Raw genomic sequence first — 14,691 nt, forward strand, 5'->3', positions numbered from 1 at the left:
GGGTGGTCAATAAATTTGACCTTGCAATCAAGGCAATTAAAGAGAAGTAATGACAACAGTAAATGCAACGGTTAATGTAGCTGTAAATGCGACGATAAATGCGACATTCAGTATGACAATCATGGCCGCCAATAAGTGACGGTTATTGCAGGAGTAAATACGGCCTTAATGGTGGCGTGCCGCTCAAGTCACTACGGCTTGCTGTGTAAGTTTACTTGCAGCCCACGCCGAGGTACACCTATAAATAGGCTGCTCGACGTCAAGGTAATGCATCGAATTCCAATTCTCTCTGCTCCATTACTAAGAAACATACTGACTTAGGCATCAGAGAGTTTTCTGCAGGTACCCCCCCTCCTCGAGCCAACAGTCAAACTTCGAGTCAACGCTCGAGGGAAGCTTCTCGATTGTTCCCGGTCAGCTCCCGCTCCAGTCCGCATTCATTGGTGAGTCAAACTCCTCAACGGAATTTTTCGACACCAACATCGGGTCGTGTCAGAATTGACAGCTCTACTTTCGGGTCTGGATCCTAGTCTTTTATATTCAATCATGTAAACATAAAGCCTTAAAAAAAAAAAATGGGGCCCTCTCAATTTGGTGCCCTGTGTTGTCGCTCTTATTGCACTAGTTCAGAGCCGGCTCTGATTTTTGTCATGTGATATTTCTCTTTTTGAGTGTGCCTTTGCGTGTAGGACATGTCGGTGGTTTATTTGCCTTTTTTTGTGAATTTCCGAGCACGGTTGGGAATCGTACTCGTATTCTTCTTTATGAGATTTTGGGGAAGCTTTACTGGTTTTCGATTTTTGTGTGATTTTACTCCACCATACCTGGGTCGTCTTATTTTACTGCTAGCTAGCCTATTAGTACTCCTCCATGCTTACTATGTGTTTGTGGGTGATTTGAGCGAACAGCTTAGGAAGCTCCGACCCGAGCCTGGGAGGCTCTCTTACTTGTACGGTAATAACTTCTTCCCCATACTCTATTGCTACTTGACTAAAGGGGCTAGTCCGATGTCTCTTAACCAGTGGGGCTGACATGTTTTTCTTGAGTATTCAAATTTAGAGAGTTATGCTTTGTAAATGTTGCATGCATGGGACTTTTAAATAGAAATAAATGAGGGAAAGTATTAAGCTCTTCTTATTTTCGATTTCTTGTGAAACAATTATTTTTGTCCACTCACGCTAACGTGTTTCTCACTTACTTTCCCCTAGGCCCTTTGGTTTCAAATGCCCAGTTCGTAGTGTAGTTGTTCGGCTTAGGAGTTGAGGCTTAGCACCATCACTGCCATCTATCATCTGTAGGTTACGAGCTAACCTACTTTATGTATCATATTTCTTTGTCCTTAGACTACCCTGATAACCATGGGACTTCTGTATTAATATTGTAAACTATGAGTTGGTTGTAAATTTGGGTTATTTGGATTATTTTGATACTCTAAATTGTGGAGTTGTTCGGTTTTGGGAGCAGGGTGGCTCCAGGAGTTTAAGGATGTTTTTTTAGAAGTGTAAATTTGTTTTAACAGGTTTTGAGTTGTCCACTTTTAGGGGAAGTTCTGCCGAACTTTTGGTAGGATTTTCTTGAAAAGTAAGCCCTGCAGGGCCACCTCGGATTTCAAGGTGAGATTTCGGGGCGGGTCCTGTCACACTAGCAACTTTGTGATATTCATATTTATGGATCAAGCATAGACTTGCTAATAAGACCTGCGGACCTGAGTTTGATCGATCAATGACTGAAGCAATATTTCATTGCACCGATAATGACGAAGCTTTTAATTTAGTGAATATGTTTGATTTGGAAAATTTATAAAGCATTTATCTAATAAATAAATCATAGATTTAATATAAAAAAATGCTTAGATCAGGTTCAAATCGGTGTGTCCAAACTCTCTCATTTCACTAAGAGTTTTATAGTACATTTTTGAAAATAAACAATTTCTATTTCCCAAAAACATGATCAAATTACAAGAAGATACTATTACTAAATTCTTTATTATCTTAATTATAATGGAGGTTGGTAATATTAGTTTCTCAATAGATTACGAGAAAGGGTATTTCAAAACACACATGGCCCCTTGTAACTTCAAGAAATGGGCTCTTAGAGCATGACCCCTTTAACAAGATATGAAGATCCTTCCTAGCAACTTTTTCCTTGTTATTGATAAATTTGACATGCTATTGCTTAAAAAAATTAATTAATTAATTAATTAAAAAAAAAAAAAAAAAGGTGACAGGTTACAGGTTACAGTATAAGCATACCTTCCGGCTCCATAACTAACACAGTAACACCACGTTCCCAACTATTCTACAATAATTGAAGAACAGATCATTCTGTCTTTTTCCCTATATAGAAAATGAGACTTGGTCTTGGCAAATTTTGGGGTAGGCCCAATGATATCTGATCCCTATCCACGGTTTTGTATCTTCGGTTATAGCAAGGCCCACGTTTGCATTTTCTCTTCCTTCTAATATGTAGAGATACAAGTCACACATTCAACTATTCAAGATTGAACCTAACATTCAGAGAAGACAAAAAAAAAGGATTGAACCTAACATCTCATTTCTTCACTTCAAACACGAACATAACTTTAAAGGTATGTATTATCTATCATGTCGAATGTCACGTAATTTATAAATCAAATCTAATACAGTATTGAAATTTGATATTTTTTTGTTATCTTTTTTGTGGTCGAAACAAACAGAAAACTCTAGTTAAATCCCTCAAATTTATTAAAAATTATTTTACGTCAAATCATAAATGTGAAGCTCCATAATTTGGAAAGCAATTGATTCTTAGTTGAGTTGTGAATATCCGAGACTTAAAAGTGCATTTCAAGAAGGCATTATCACATGCGCCGAAGAGATTTATCCTGGGCCTAGGAAGCCTTTGGGTTCCCCTTGACAAAGTCAAAAAAAAAAAAAAAAAAAGGATTATCACCCAAACCCCAACTAGATTATTGATTATCCATAACTGTACTAACCCAAGCTGCCTCATCCAATGGTCCAATAAGACCCAAAGCTTTGAATGTCAATGGGGCATGTGTTCAACTCTCATTCAGATTTCAAGCTACGTTACATCAGAAATCATATAGGATCATGAGTTCGAGTAATGACCGAAGCTGCAGAGATGTGGTGGCTGGCTTGGAAATGAATCCTTTTCAGCCAGATCAACAACTTCAATGTACTCCTAACTGGGGTAGTTGCATGTTGAAGCATCTCAACGCTCTTGACAATCTCAACTGCACTGAATCAGCAGGGATTTCCTCCACACGACTTAACTCCCTTCAACTATCATAAGCATCTTTTGTTAATTCCTTACAACTGTTTTAGGCTCACGGGCCAGAGAATTTAATTTCCCTTGAGCTCAAGCTAGCCCTCACAACAAGTATTCTTCTCTTATCACCTAATCAAATAAATAACCAAGTATCTTCCTGAACTCCTCAAGTGTAAGTGATCGGAAGATAACTTCATCAGAACACCAAGAAATAGTTTGAGTAACAAAACTGGCAAAATGATTGAAAACTGGCAAAATGTACATTACACAGCATGCAATATACATTACACAACACATTACAGAAGCATCTTAGCACAACTGCAAAATACATAACACACAACAGTCTTCTGGTGATACTCCTCTCTTTTTTTTTCCTAAAAAGAAATATGCTAGGAAAGTGTGCAAACCTATGATAAGCGCCTCCATAATGCCGGGCAATCTCTTGATATGATAAGAGCAAGAGAGTCCAAGTAATCAAAAGAAGGTGCATACAAGTCATCTTGGCCAATGGCTTCACGATCTTGAGTGCTTCCACTATCATTGGTGAAAGACGGCACACCGTCATCCTTCAAGGCATCAAACACAAACAGCCCCAATCCACAAACACCCATGACTAGGTTTGAGTTCCCCCAAACTTGCGTAATAGCTGTGTGATGGCTGTGAGCATTTGATTCTGGCAAGGTGCAAGTGCTTATTAGCCTTGTTTTCGAATTGAAAACTGTTGCACTTGTGAAGACTGAAGAGGACTGTTTTTTCCATCCAGACCTTCCATTGGGGCAGCCAAGGAAGATGGAATCTCCACGAGAGAAAACTGACTGTGCTGTTACACCAAGCTTTGGTATTTTCAGACCTATACCAGACGGATTGCGAAAGTCTAGAATACTTAATGAATCCTGGGTACAGAACACTCCATCATTTCCTTCTGCTTCTGCTGAACTTACTCTGCAATCATGAGTAAAGCTTCTTTGCAAGTGTCTCATATACGAGAATAAACAGATGACAGCTTCAGTTAGTGCATTCTCATCCTAGTACTACCTTTATATAATTATTTGAATAAGCTAGGGAACAAAACACTAATAGATTACAATATCAATCACATTGAAAAATAGTAAAACAGTCACATGTTCAAGCTCATGGACGCTAGAAAATCCATGTTGAGAGCAAATTCACCAAGCAATGCTAGAAAACTTGAATAGGCTGCATCCAGCAAATGCATAAATATAAAAGGCTTAACATCTACCTTTGGCGAACTCCGCCACCAAGTTCAGAGTCAGTGTTATTCACATGAAGAGCAGAGATTTTCCGACCAGCAGAAGAAACAGATAATAAAGGTTGAGGGTTGAGAGAGTTCACATCCCAGATGGAAATTGTTTCAATGTCAGCTACAACAACTTTTCCTCTGTTTCTCCACTGCAAGGGGCTTGAGTTATCCATTGTTAACACAGGCTTCAGGATATCCCATTTCATAACTTGCTCACCATCACGAATGTCATAGATTCTCACAACTCTCTGACAGGTGGCAGATGAGACAATAAGAGGTCCACAAGGTCTATACCACCATTTTTGAGTTTCTGGATATCCAAAAGATTAGACAAAGTGTTTCTTCTGTATGAGATTTTGTCGGGCAAAGGGCCAAGTACTGTCCTTGATGGGGCTAAACCATCGTCAATATGGAAAGCACACACATCTTTGGCATAAAAATCCCACGAGCAAAAACCTGAATCCATTGTGTTTCCAGCAGATGCTGCCACGACATACCTTCCTGCGCAACCACCTGCACTAGGAGCTCGGATGATCCAGCAATCTCTCCACATATTAGGTGAAACTCCTGCAGGAGGCTTGTACAAAGCCTTTTCCTGAAGAGACAATGAACCATCAGTCAACAACATAAAAAAGATTCAGATGCATATAAGCAAACTTTATGTCCCTCAATTGCCAATCTGCTCATACATCATTTTTTATCCTTCATTGTTCTGTACCAAGAACTCTAATATAACTGATAATGAATCAAGAGATATTTGCAATAGTAACATGAACTCAATTGTTCAAACAAAAATCGTAGTACCTAATAGACTGCTAGGGGAAAAAATGCAAATAGCGGATTATAGTATGCAGAATTATTTGAATGTTTTAATTTCTTAATCAGTATTGGGCAAAGAGCAACTGAAGGGGAGCATTTGACTATGATTATACTACACAAGTAAACAATGAAGCTAAAAGAACGAAAATGAGAAGTTAAATACCTCGGAGTTTACAATATCATAGAAGGTGCACGAACCATCATCATGAGCAAGAAGAACTGACTCTCCCTCAGACATAAACCACCCACCAGTTGAGGTCTTTTGGCCTATTCCATTGAGCTGGTAAATGATAGTATCCTCAGTTTCCTCATCAATGATCACTTGTCTATTCTCCTGATCACCAGACTCATCAAGTGTTTCATCAGTTGTGAGAATGAGCTCCTCATCCTGCTTACCAGTGACCATTTTTGAAAATTTTTCAACTCCTGCAGTGGTGGCACCATCCACTGCTTGCACTTCACAATTTTCCAAATCCTCCTGTCCATCCCTTGTTGCAACTTTAGTTTGCTCACTATTCAAGGAAGCCAAGAACTCTTATCGCAATTGGGTTCTCATCTAAAGGGCATAGTGTCTTCTGATCCACTTTTGGTTCACAACTGGTTTCAACCACTTGACTCTGAGAGATTTCAGATGATGCTTTCATCGCTGTGCAGTTTCTCATCTATAGGACCAAAACCTGTAGGTACAATTTTTGTACCTGTCGTATTGGCATTCCCATACAAAGTTATGACAGAGTCCCTTTACTAATCTCGGAGAATTAGGTAAATGCATCTGCATATGCATGGGATTGCAACGTGTGTTGTAATCCCCGAGTCAGTAGTCAGTTTCATTTGGAGTCCGATTTTGGAAGGTAGGCTTTGGGTTTTATGTATTTACATTTTTAAAGATTTTTCTGATTGTTAAAATCGTGGTGTTGATGTCCTAGGCATTTTAGGACTTGTCTATTCCTAATTGATTTTCCTTAAGATTTGTTGGATTTCTTATATGGAAAGTCTCTTTCCTAATTAAGGGAGAATTAGGGTAGAATCTTGGTGTAAGAGGTTTTGCCGTTGGTCAATCATATATACACAAAGATACACGGTCAGAAGAATGTCTCTTGGAAACGCAAGAATATTGTTAGGTGTCTTGCATGCTTGCTTGTAATTGAGTCTTCACAAGAGTCAAAACACTTGGTCCATGTTTTAAGTGTTTTTTATCATTGTTTCATATGCATAACTTTTCTTGAGATCAGTGGAGGAGCTGTAAAGAAAGAAGAGCGATATTTGGTGATCGTTCAAGTGAAGAAGGAGTTCGAGACGGAAGACAAACTTTGGATTAGTTTTTGTCTAATCATTGTAGCCGAGCTAGTGCTATTCAAGTTTGTAAAGAACATATCCTTCATCATAAGTTAATTCTTATTTTGGGTTCTCAAGAGTAAGAGCCCCGCAGTATTTTTAATCTCATATTTGAGGTTTTCACTGCGTAACCAAAATCTGGTGTTCTGTTTATTAATTTTGGTTTCTGCTGCCTAGTAAGGTTTGATCCATAGCTTGCAATCTCCGTTTTCCAGAAAACACATTCGGTCCTTGTATTTTCACTTGGCATCAGAGCAGGTTCTAAAGCTTTTTAGTTGATCCGTGGTCAAGGATGGAACGTGAATATAACAGAGCCTCCAGTTCGATAAATTGCCCCCCCTTTGTTTGATGGTGAAGATTACTCACAATGGAAGATCATGATGAGGGCATTCCTCTACTCTCAGGATGAAAATATGTGGAATATAGTTGAGACTGGATGGGAACACCCCACCAAGGCTGAAGTCTCAAAGAAAGTAGAAGGGACATCTGCAAAAGTTCTTAAGCCTAGGAAGGAATGGACAGAAGAGGAGGTTCGGAATAGAAGTTCTGATTTCAAGGCATGGAATTCCTTATACACAGCTTTATCCAAGAAGGAGAGGGTGAGAATCAGCCATTGTGACACGGCTAAACAAGCATGGGATCTTCTTCAGGTCACTTATGAAGGAAATAAAAAGGTTAGAGGTCAGAAGCTTCAGAGTCTTGTTTTGGAGTTTGAGAACATGCAAATGGGGGAGGATGAATCAATAGATGACTTTCATGTTCGTCTTATGAATGTGACAAGTCAGTGTCACAGTCTTGGTGATCCTTTTGAAGAGCATCGGATTGTCAAGAAAATTCTTAGGTCTCTTTCATCAAAGTTTCAATCCAAACAGACAGCTATAGAGGAGACTCAAGACCTGGACACCTATTCTCTTGACGAACTTATTGGTAATCTCAAAACCTTTGAGATGAGGATCAAGCCCGAGAAAAAGGTAAAAAATATTGCTTTCTCTTCTGTTAAAAAGAAAGATGATGTTGATGATGATTATGTGGATTTATTGTTGTTGACAAAATAGTTCAAAAATTTTCTGAAAAGTAAAAAATCCCTTGGAAACTCTTCGAAAATTTTCCCTAACAAACCTAAATGCTTTGAGTGTGGTGGAATTGGACATATTGTTGCCGATTGTGGCAACAAGAAGTATAATTCACGTGGTAACAAGGCTTTAAAGACCACATGGAGTGATAGTGATGAAAGGTCTCAATCAGATGGTGAAGAGGTAAATCTTGCTCTTACTTCCTCTCTTAATATTGAATTATCTGATGTTTCTGATTTAGAAGATGACACATTTGATGAAGAAACTAATGAAAAATGCAAGCAATTGTATAATGCCTCAAGAATTGTTCTTAGGAAAAATAATAAACTTGAAGAAGAAGTCAAATCCCTAAGAAGAGAGAAAGAAAAAATTGAAGAAAAATTTGAAATATCTTTGAAAGAATGGGAAGAAGAACGTACTGACCTTGTTGATAAGATTAAATTTTTGCAATGTAAGGTCAAGTCTCAAGACTGGGACAAGGAGCATGATGAGATTACTAACAAAATCAAAGTTTTGCAGGTTGAAATTAAGGCTCATTCTTCTTTAAATGTTTCTCTAACCCTTGAAAATGAGAAATTGCAGGAAGAATTATTGAGGGTCAAGGAAAGCTTTAACAAATTCTCTATGGGGTCTGAAAAAGTCTCTAAGATGATAGAATTTGGCAAAGCTCATTGTAATAAAGAAGGATTAGGATATAATGGCGAGTCCTGCAAACCTTTGGCTTTTGTAAGAAGTGTGGAAGGTGAGAGCTCATCAAGTCGGTCACAAAGCTCTAGTGACATCAAGTCTGGCACCGAATTGGCTGTAAGACCAGAACCTCATGAAGCCATTCAATCACATCAGAAAAGCTTTTCGGTAAGTTCTGACATGCACACCTCTGTGCGTCAGTCCAGGTATATTCACAACTCCAAAAACTTCATTCCTACGTGTCATTATTGTGGAAGAGTAGGACACATACGTCCTAGATGTAATATGCTTCGCAGGGTCACTCAAAATCAGAGAAAAGCATCAAAAATTAGCCCAACTGCATCGCTGCAAAATGAGCTGAAAGAGCATCTGAAGTTGATTAGCAGGATTGCAGAGCGTATTGCAATCCCCAAAGAGCAGAATTTGAAGCAGAAGCAAATCTGGATTAATAAAGGTTCAAATAATCGTTTTTCTGCTCATATGGATAATCTTGATAATATGCTTGAGCTTGCTTTTGTTCCTACTGAACACAAATTGGCTAATTCGTTTACTAGGCCTTTAGACATAACTCAATTTGAATCACTTAGAAGCACCGTTGGTGGATGCTCTTAGTATTGATACTCTCACTTCGCTTGATCCATTTTGCATGCATTCATATTGTATGTTTTCATCGTAATATAGGTGCACTATTATCTTTATCATAGTATAGGTGTATTATTATTTACGTTTCTGCATTGTTAGGTTCAGTTTCTGGAAATGTAGGATTGAAATGGTGGCTTGTATCCCCGAGTGTGACAGATTATTTTGAACTTAGATTGACAAGGGCCGTACTCTTTTCCTTAAATCTGTGTGCAATGAGGCTTCTAGCACGTTTTGATTTTGCTCTTGCATCACTCTGTAATTGTGAGCTTGAACAACATATTCTCTATCACCTTGAATCCTCACATGCACACATACTCTAAGTGGTGGTAAGTCATATTTGTTGGTTGGCCTATTCTCAATACTCTTGTACGGAATATTTCCTTATTTTTACTGCTCCATGAAAAAAAAAATGAATGATTTATGGAGCATGGCCAGACTATTCCCAAAGTAAATAGGTCTTGGTCGTGACGAACGATATGAGGATTGGGAAGAAACGGGAATGGTTTGGTCACCCCGTGGATTGTGAAACTATTGACTCTAGTAGATGTGCTCTTTGGGATGTCCTTGTTACATCTGGTACTCTAAAGTCATCTGACTTGGGAGCTGCTAGCATAATACTCGTTACATGGGTCGTAGTCTTTTTGAGCAAAAATGTTACTTTGTGTGAAAGGCAAAAAGAAAAAATTCAAAATCATGCCCACACGGTGTTATAAGGAGAATAAAGATTATGTGCTTCAAATTGTTTCGTATGTGAGTTTTGCTTTTTAGCTTTCCACTAATATTACACACCTCATCTTGAGATATGTTCACTCCTCACAACATGAGGTATAGAATACTCGATCACCCTATATCTTACCTTGTGATTGTCGGAATCAATTCACTCGTGTGAACTTATTTGTTGCACTCTTGTATATGGTTAAGTGGTATTGCTTTTGTTGGAAAAGCTATGTGAATTAAATCTGTTCTTAGCATTTGGATACAACCCACTCATTGTGTGTTTGCATTTTATTCTTGCATCTCTCATCACATGATCACCCTTAGGGGGAGTATTCATACTTGGACTATCTTCCTCTGATTGATTCGACTTGGGCTAGTGTCTACTGTGCACCATCTATTTGTGATCCTCCGTCTACATCGGTTCCACTTCGTAAGTTACCTTTGTCATTCCTATTCAAAAAGGGAGAGAAATTAGATGTGTGACTGTGATAACGTTATTCTATCTTATGCTTTTTACCAATGTGTGATAAGTGTTTCAGGAAAAGTATGGATTGGTTTCATGAAAAGTATGGATTGTGATTCTCTCCTCCTGTACTTGTTGAGGGGGAGTTTGCGTTGATTAGATATGTTTTGTATAGGAATGCCAAAGGGGGAGATTGTAGGTACAATTCTTGTACATGTCGTATTGTCATTCTCATACAAAGTTATGACAGAGTCCCTTTACTGATCTCGGAGAATTAGGTAAATGCATCTGCATATGCATGGGATTGCAACGTGTGTTGCAATCCCCGAGTCAATAGTCAGTTTCATGTCGAGTCCGATTTTGGAAGGTAGGTTTTGGGTTTTATGTATTTACGTTTTTAAAGATTTTTCTGATTGTTAAAATCATGGTGTTAATGTCCTAGGCATTTTAGGACTTGTCTATTCCTAATTGATTTTCCTTAAGATTTGTTGGATTTCCTATATGAAAAGTCTCTTTCCTAATTAAAGGAGAATTAGGGTAGAATCTTGGTGTAAGAGGTTTTGCCGTTGGTCAATCATATATACACAAAGATACACGGTCAGAAGAATGTCTCTTGGAAACGCAAGAATATTGTTAGGTGTCTTGCATGCTTGCTTGTAATTGAGTCTTCACAAGAGTCAAAACACTTGGTCCATGTTTTAAGTGTTTTTGATCATTGTTTCATATGCATAACTTTTCTTGAGATCAGTGGAGGAGCTGTGAAGAAAGAAGAGCGATATTTGGTGATAGTTCAAGTGAAGAAGGAGTTCGAGACGGAAGACAAACTTTGGATTAGTTTTTGTCTAATCATTGTAGCCGAGCTAGTGCTATTCAAGTTTGTAAAGAACACATATCCTTCATCATAAGTTAATTCTTATTTTGGGTTCTCAAGAGTAAGAGCCCCGCAGTGTTTTTAATCTCATATTTGAGGTTTTCACTGCGTAACCAAAATCTGGTGTTCTGTTTATTAATTTTGGTTTCTGCTGCCTAGTAAGGTTTGATCCATAGCTTGCAATCTCCGTTTTCCAGAAAACACATTCGGTCCTTGTATTTTCACTTGGCATCAGAGCAGGTTCTAAAGCTTTTTAGTTGATCCGTGGTCAAGGATGGAACGTGAATATAACAGAGCCTCCAGTTCAGGTAACAAAATCCGAACATAATTAAGAAATCTAGAACCTTCTCCTATTACAACTCTAAGACTAAACCCTAGTTTGAAGAGGCATACATGATGTCGACTTCCTTCAACACTCCCCCTTGCACCGCTCAAACTTGGTGATGACGCTTGATCGTTGACTCACTAAAAACCTTGCCAGGTAACAAAATCCCTGTGGGACAAAAATAACCCTGGTCGAAGGGCAAAAAGAGCACAACACGTCATTCACTCTTCGAGATCGAACATGTAGACATCATACCTCCCCCTGATGTCAATATCTCCCCCTGATTGCTACAATCATGGGAGTTCGGATAACTTTCTCAATCTGATGCTCTTCACATGTTTCTCGAAGGTGGATTTAGGTAACGACTTAGTAAATAAGTCCGCTACATTATCCTCAGATCGGATTTGATTCACTTCGATATTTAGAAGTGCTTGTTGTTGCTGATTGTAAAAGAACTTAGGTGATATATGCTTTGTGTTGTCGCCCTTGATGAAACCTAATTTCATTTGCTCAATACAAGCTGCATTATCTTCATAAATGCATGTAGGTTCATCTATGGTAGACTTCAAATCACAAGTTCCTCGAATATGTATAATTACAGATCTTAGCCATATGCATTCTCGCACGGCTTCATATAGAGCAATAATGTAACATCCCGTATCTTAATTCACCGGTTTACTAGTCATTTGGACAGTAAACGACAATTTGATTTACTTTTACTCTTTTTCGGTAACTTTAGTGGCCCTAAAAGTTGACTTTTTGATAGGGTCAAAATTTGAGAAAACTTCCTTCGTGAAAGTTGTAGAGGACGTTAAACCGAGCGCGTGCATATGTGGTTCGTAAAAATCGGAGTTCGTATGCGAAAGTTATAAGCGAAAGATTAAAGTTACTGTTCATGGTTACTGTTCAGGGTAACTTTCTATAAATAGCCGAGTTACTGTGGTAGATTTCCATTTTCGGAAATCTACCGAATTTTCTCTCTCTTCTTCCCCGACTTTCCTTCCTCTTCTGCCGTTTTCTTCCACCGGCGAATTCTTCCATTTCCGGCCACCCCACGACGGAATCCGGGTACCAGCAGGCTCGCCTCCTCCTCCTTGTCATGCCTGGGGTGGTGTTTTGCGGTGGCTCGGCCGGAGGAGCTCGGAATTGAGCCGCGAAGTTTACTGTAGCAAAACGGAGGTTTCGTCTATTTTCGTCGATTCCGGCCATTTCCGGCCACCAAACCACCGTCGAAGGTGCGGTTTTTGCCAAGGATCATTTTGCCCCTAGCCTTGAGCCACGATTTGCAGTGTAGATGGAGAATTGATTGAAACCCGATCCTAGGGTTCTTGGAATTTCTGGGTTTTCTCCACCGGCCAAATTCGATCACTTAAAGGTAAAATTGGAACATGTTGTAGTTATGAAAATCGTTGGGTCTGATGAGTAGGTGGTGCTGCCAAAATTTGGTGGCCATTGGAGGTGGTGGCCACCGGCGCGTGAGCCCCACGCGCCGCCACTGTGGGTGGCGCGTGGAGGCGTGTAGGGCAGTGTTTTAATTCCAGTTTTTAGCCCATTAAATTCTATAAATGTTGTAGAGCTTGTATGTGAAGTTTGGTGATTTTTGGAGAAGCTTGGAATTAATTATGAATTTTTGAAGTTTAGGGTTTCGATTATCGACTTATGAGAATCCGACCGTCGGATATCTCTCGGTTCTTCCTTGGAACCTTTAAATTAACGAATTGGTATTAGTGGTATAATTTAGGTTGAGTCCGAGAAGAAGTGGAGATGTAATTATAAGGAATTGATCTTAGGAATCATATTAATTTGTTGAATAGTTATTCACGGAATATAATTGTGTACAGGGTGACGCACTGAGCGATTGCTCGACGAAGGAACTCGTATGCGTGATCACCTAAATAGTACTGTGAGTGGACTTTTATTTTTAAAGAATGATGCATGCATTTATTTTTCCCGAAATAATAATTCATTTATCATTTTATTATCGAGCATAATATTTTGCCTTGGATTATAATTTTGGCATTGTTTTTCCATATGAATTTCAGATACGAATCTATTATGCTCAGATTTGGATTTTATGATTTGTTTTAGGAATATGATCAAATTTTCGGAGATTAATTATAATTTATTTTCAATTATGATTCGGGAATGGATTTTGAGCCTTTGATAAGTATCTCCGATATATGGCTTTTATTTGAAATCATGATTTAAGTGATTTTCGACGAATTACTTTCCGAGGTGATTTCCGGAATTTATTAATATATTTTATTCGTCGATATTGAGATTTTTTGGAATATTTTTCGAAAATGGGATTTTCGATTGAATTATTTTATCGATTATTTCTCGCCTAATGGTTTATGAATTCTAAATATTTTGGCGTGCGGGGCCACGTCATTAGAGTATATATTTTCTTGAGATTTTCCGAGTATGGATGGGATTCATACTCGTGTTTTGTTGCGAGGTTGGGGAAGCCTTACTGATTTACTGGTTTTCGATTGTTTTTCCTCACCATACTCGGGTCATTCGATTAGGTCTCCTCCTCACTTACTTTGTGTTTGTGAGTGGCAGTTGAGGTAGCTTATTCTCCTCCTCACTTACTTTGTGTTTGTGAGTGGCAGTCGAGGTGATTTATTCTCCTCCTCACGTGAGTGGTAGTCGAGGTTATTAGTTCTCCTCCTCACACAATCTATGTGTGGGTGGCAGTCGAGGGTAGGTAGAGCCTAAGGGGCTCCTTTACCCGTATGGTGATATCTCTTCCCCATATCCTATTATTACTTGACTAGCGGGGCCTAGTCCAATTTCTCTTAACCAGCGGGGCTGGTATGTTTTCACGAGATTTTGAGTTTAAAGAAATATGTTTTATAAACGTTGCATGCATCGAGGTTTTATAAATTTAAATAAGTGGGAGAGTATTCAAGTTTGCTTCATTTAAATCTTCTTAATTATTTATTTTTGTCCACTCACACTAACGTGTTTTTTTTCAATACTTTCCCCTGGGCCCTTCGGTTTCAAATGCCCAGTTTGCAGGCGAAATTAGTTGAGGTCGGGCGTACATGGAATTGAGGCATAGTCAACAGCATGGCTTCCGCGTTTGCCTTTGAATTAGTTTTTCCTTGTTTACCTTTCTATTAGAATTGCTCTGATTACCTGTGGAATTAATGTTATTCAAGTTGCGTTTTGGTGTTATGTGAATTGGACGATGTTGTGATTTGGGGAGCAGATGGCTCCAGGAGA

General features: G+C 38.8%; 2 protein-coding genes across 2 annotated transcripts in view; both read right to left on the minus strand.

The window, feature by feature from the left end:
• Positions 1-14,691, minus strand: part of LOC133708124 (long-chain-alcohol oxidase FAO1-like) — a 46,465-nt gene that overhangs the window by 12,278 nt on the left and 19,496 nt on the right. The gene's annotated exons all lie outside the window — the stretch shown is intronic.
• Positions 3,360-6,009, minus strand: LOC133708974 (KIN14B-interacting protein At4g14310-like). The gene is given in 5 exon segments (XM_062134567.1): positions 3,360-4,209; positions 4,508-4,842; positions 4,845-5,123; positions 5,511-5,882; positions 5,884-6,009. Coding segments are annotated over 5 exon segments (1,647 nt in total). The 3' UTR covers positions 3,360-3,674.

The sequence above is a fragment of the Rosa rugosa genome, chromosome 5, assembly GCF_958449725.1.
Source record: "Rosa rugosa chromosome 5, drRosRugo1.1, whole genome shotgun sequence".
In the NCBI taxonomy this organism is placed as follows: Eukaryota; Viridiplantae; Streptophyta; class Magnoliopsida; order Rosales; family Rosaceae; genus Rosa; species Rosa rugosa.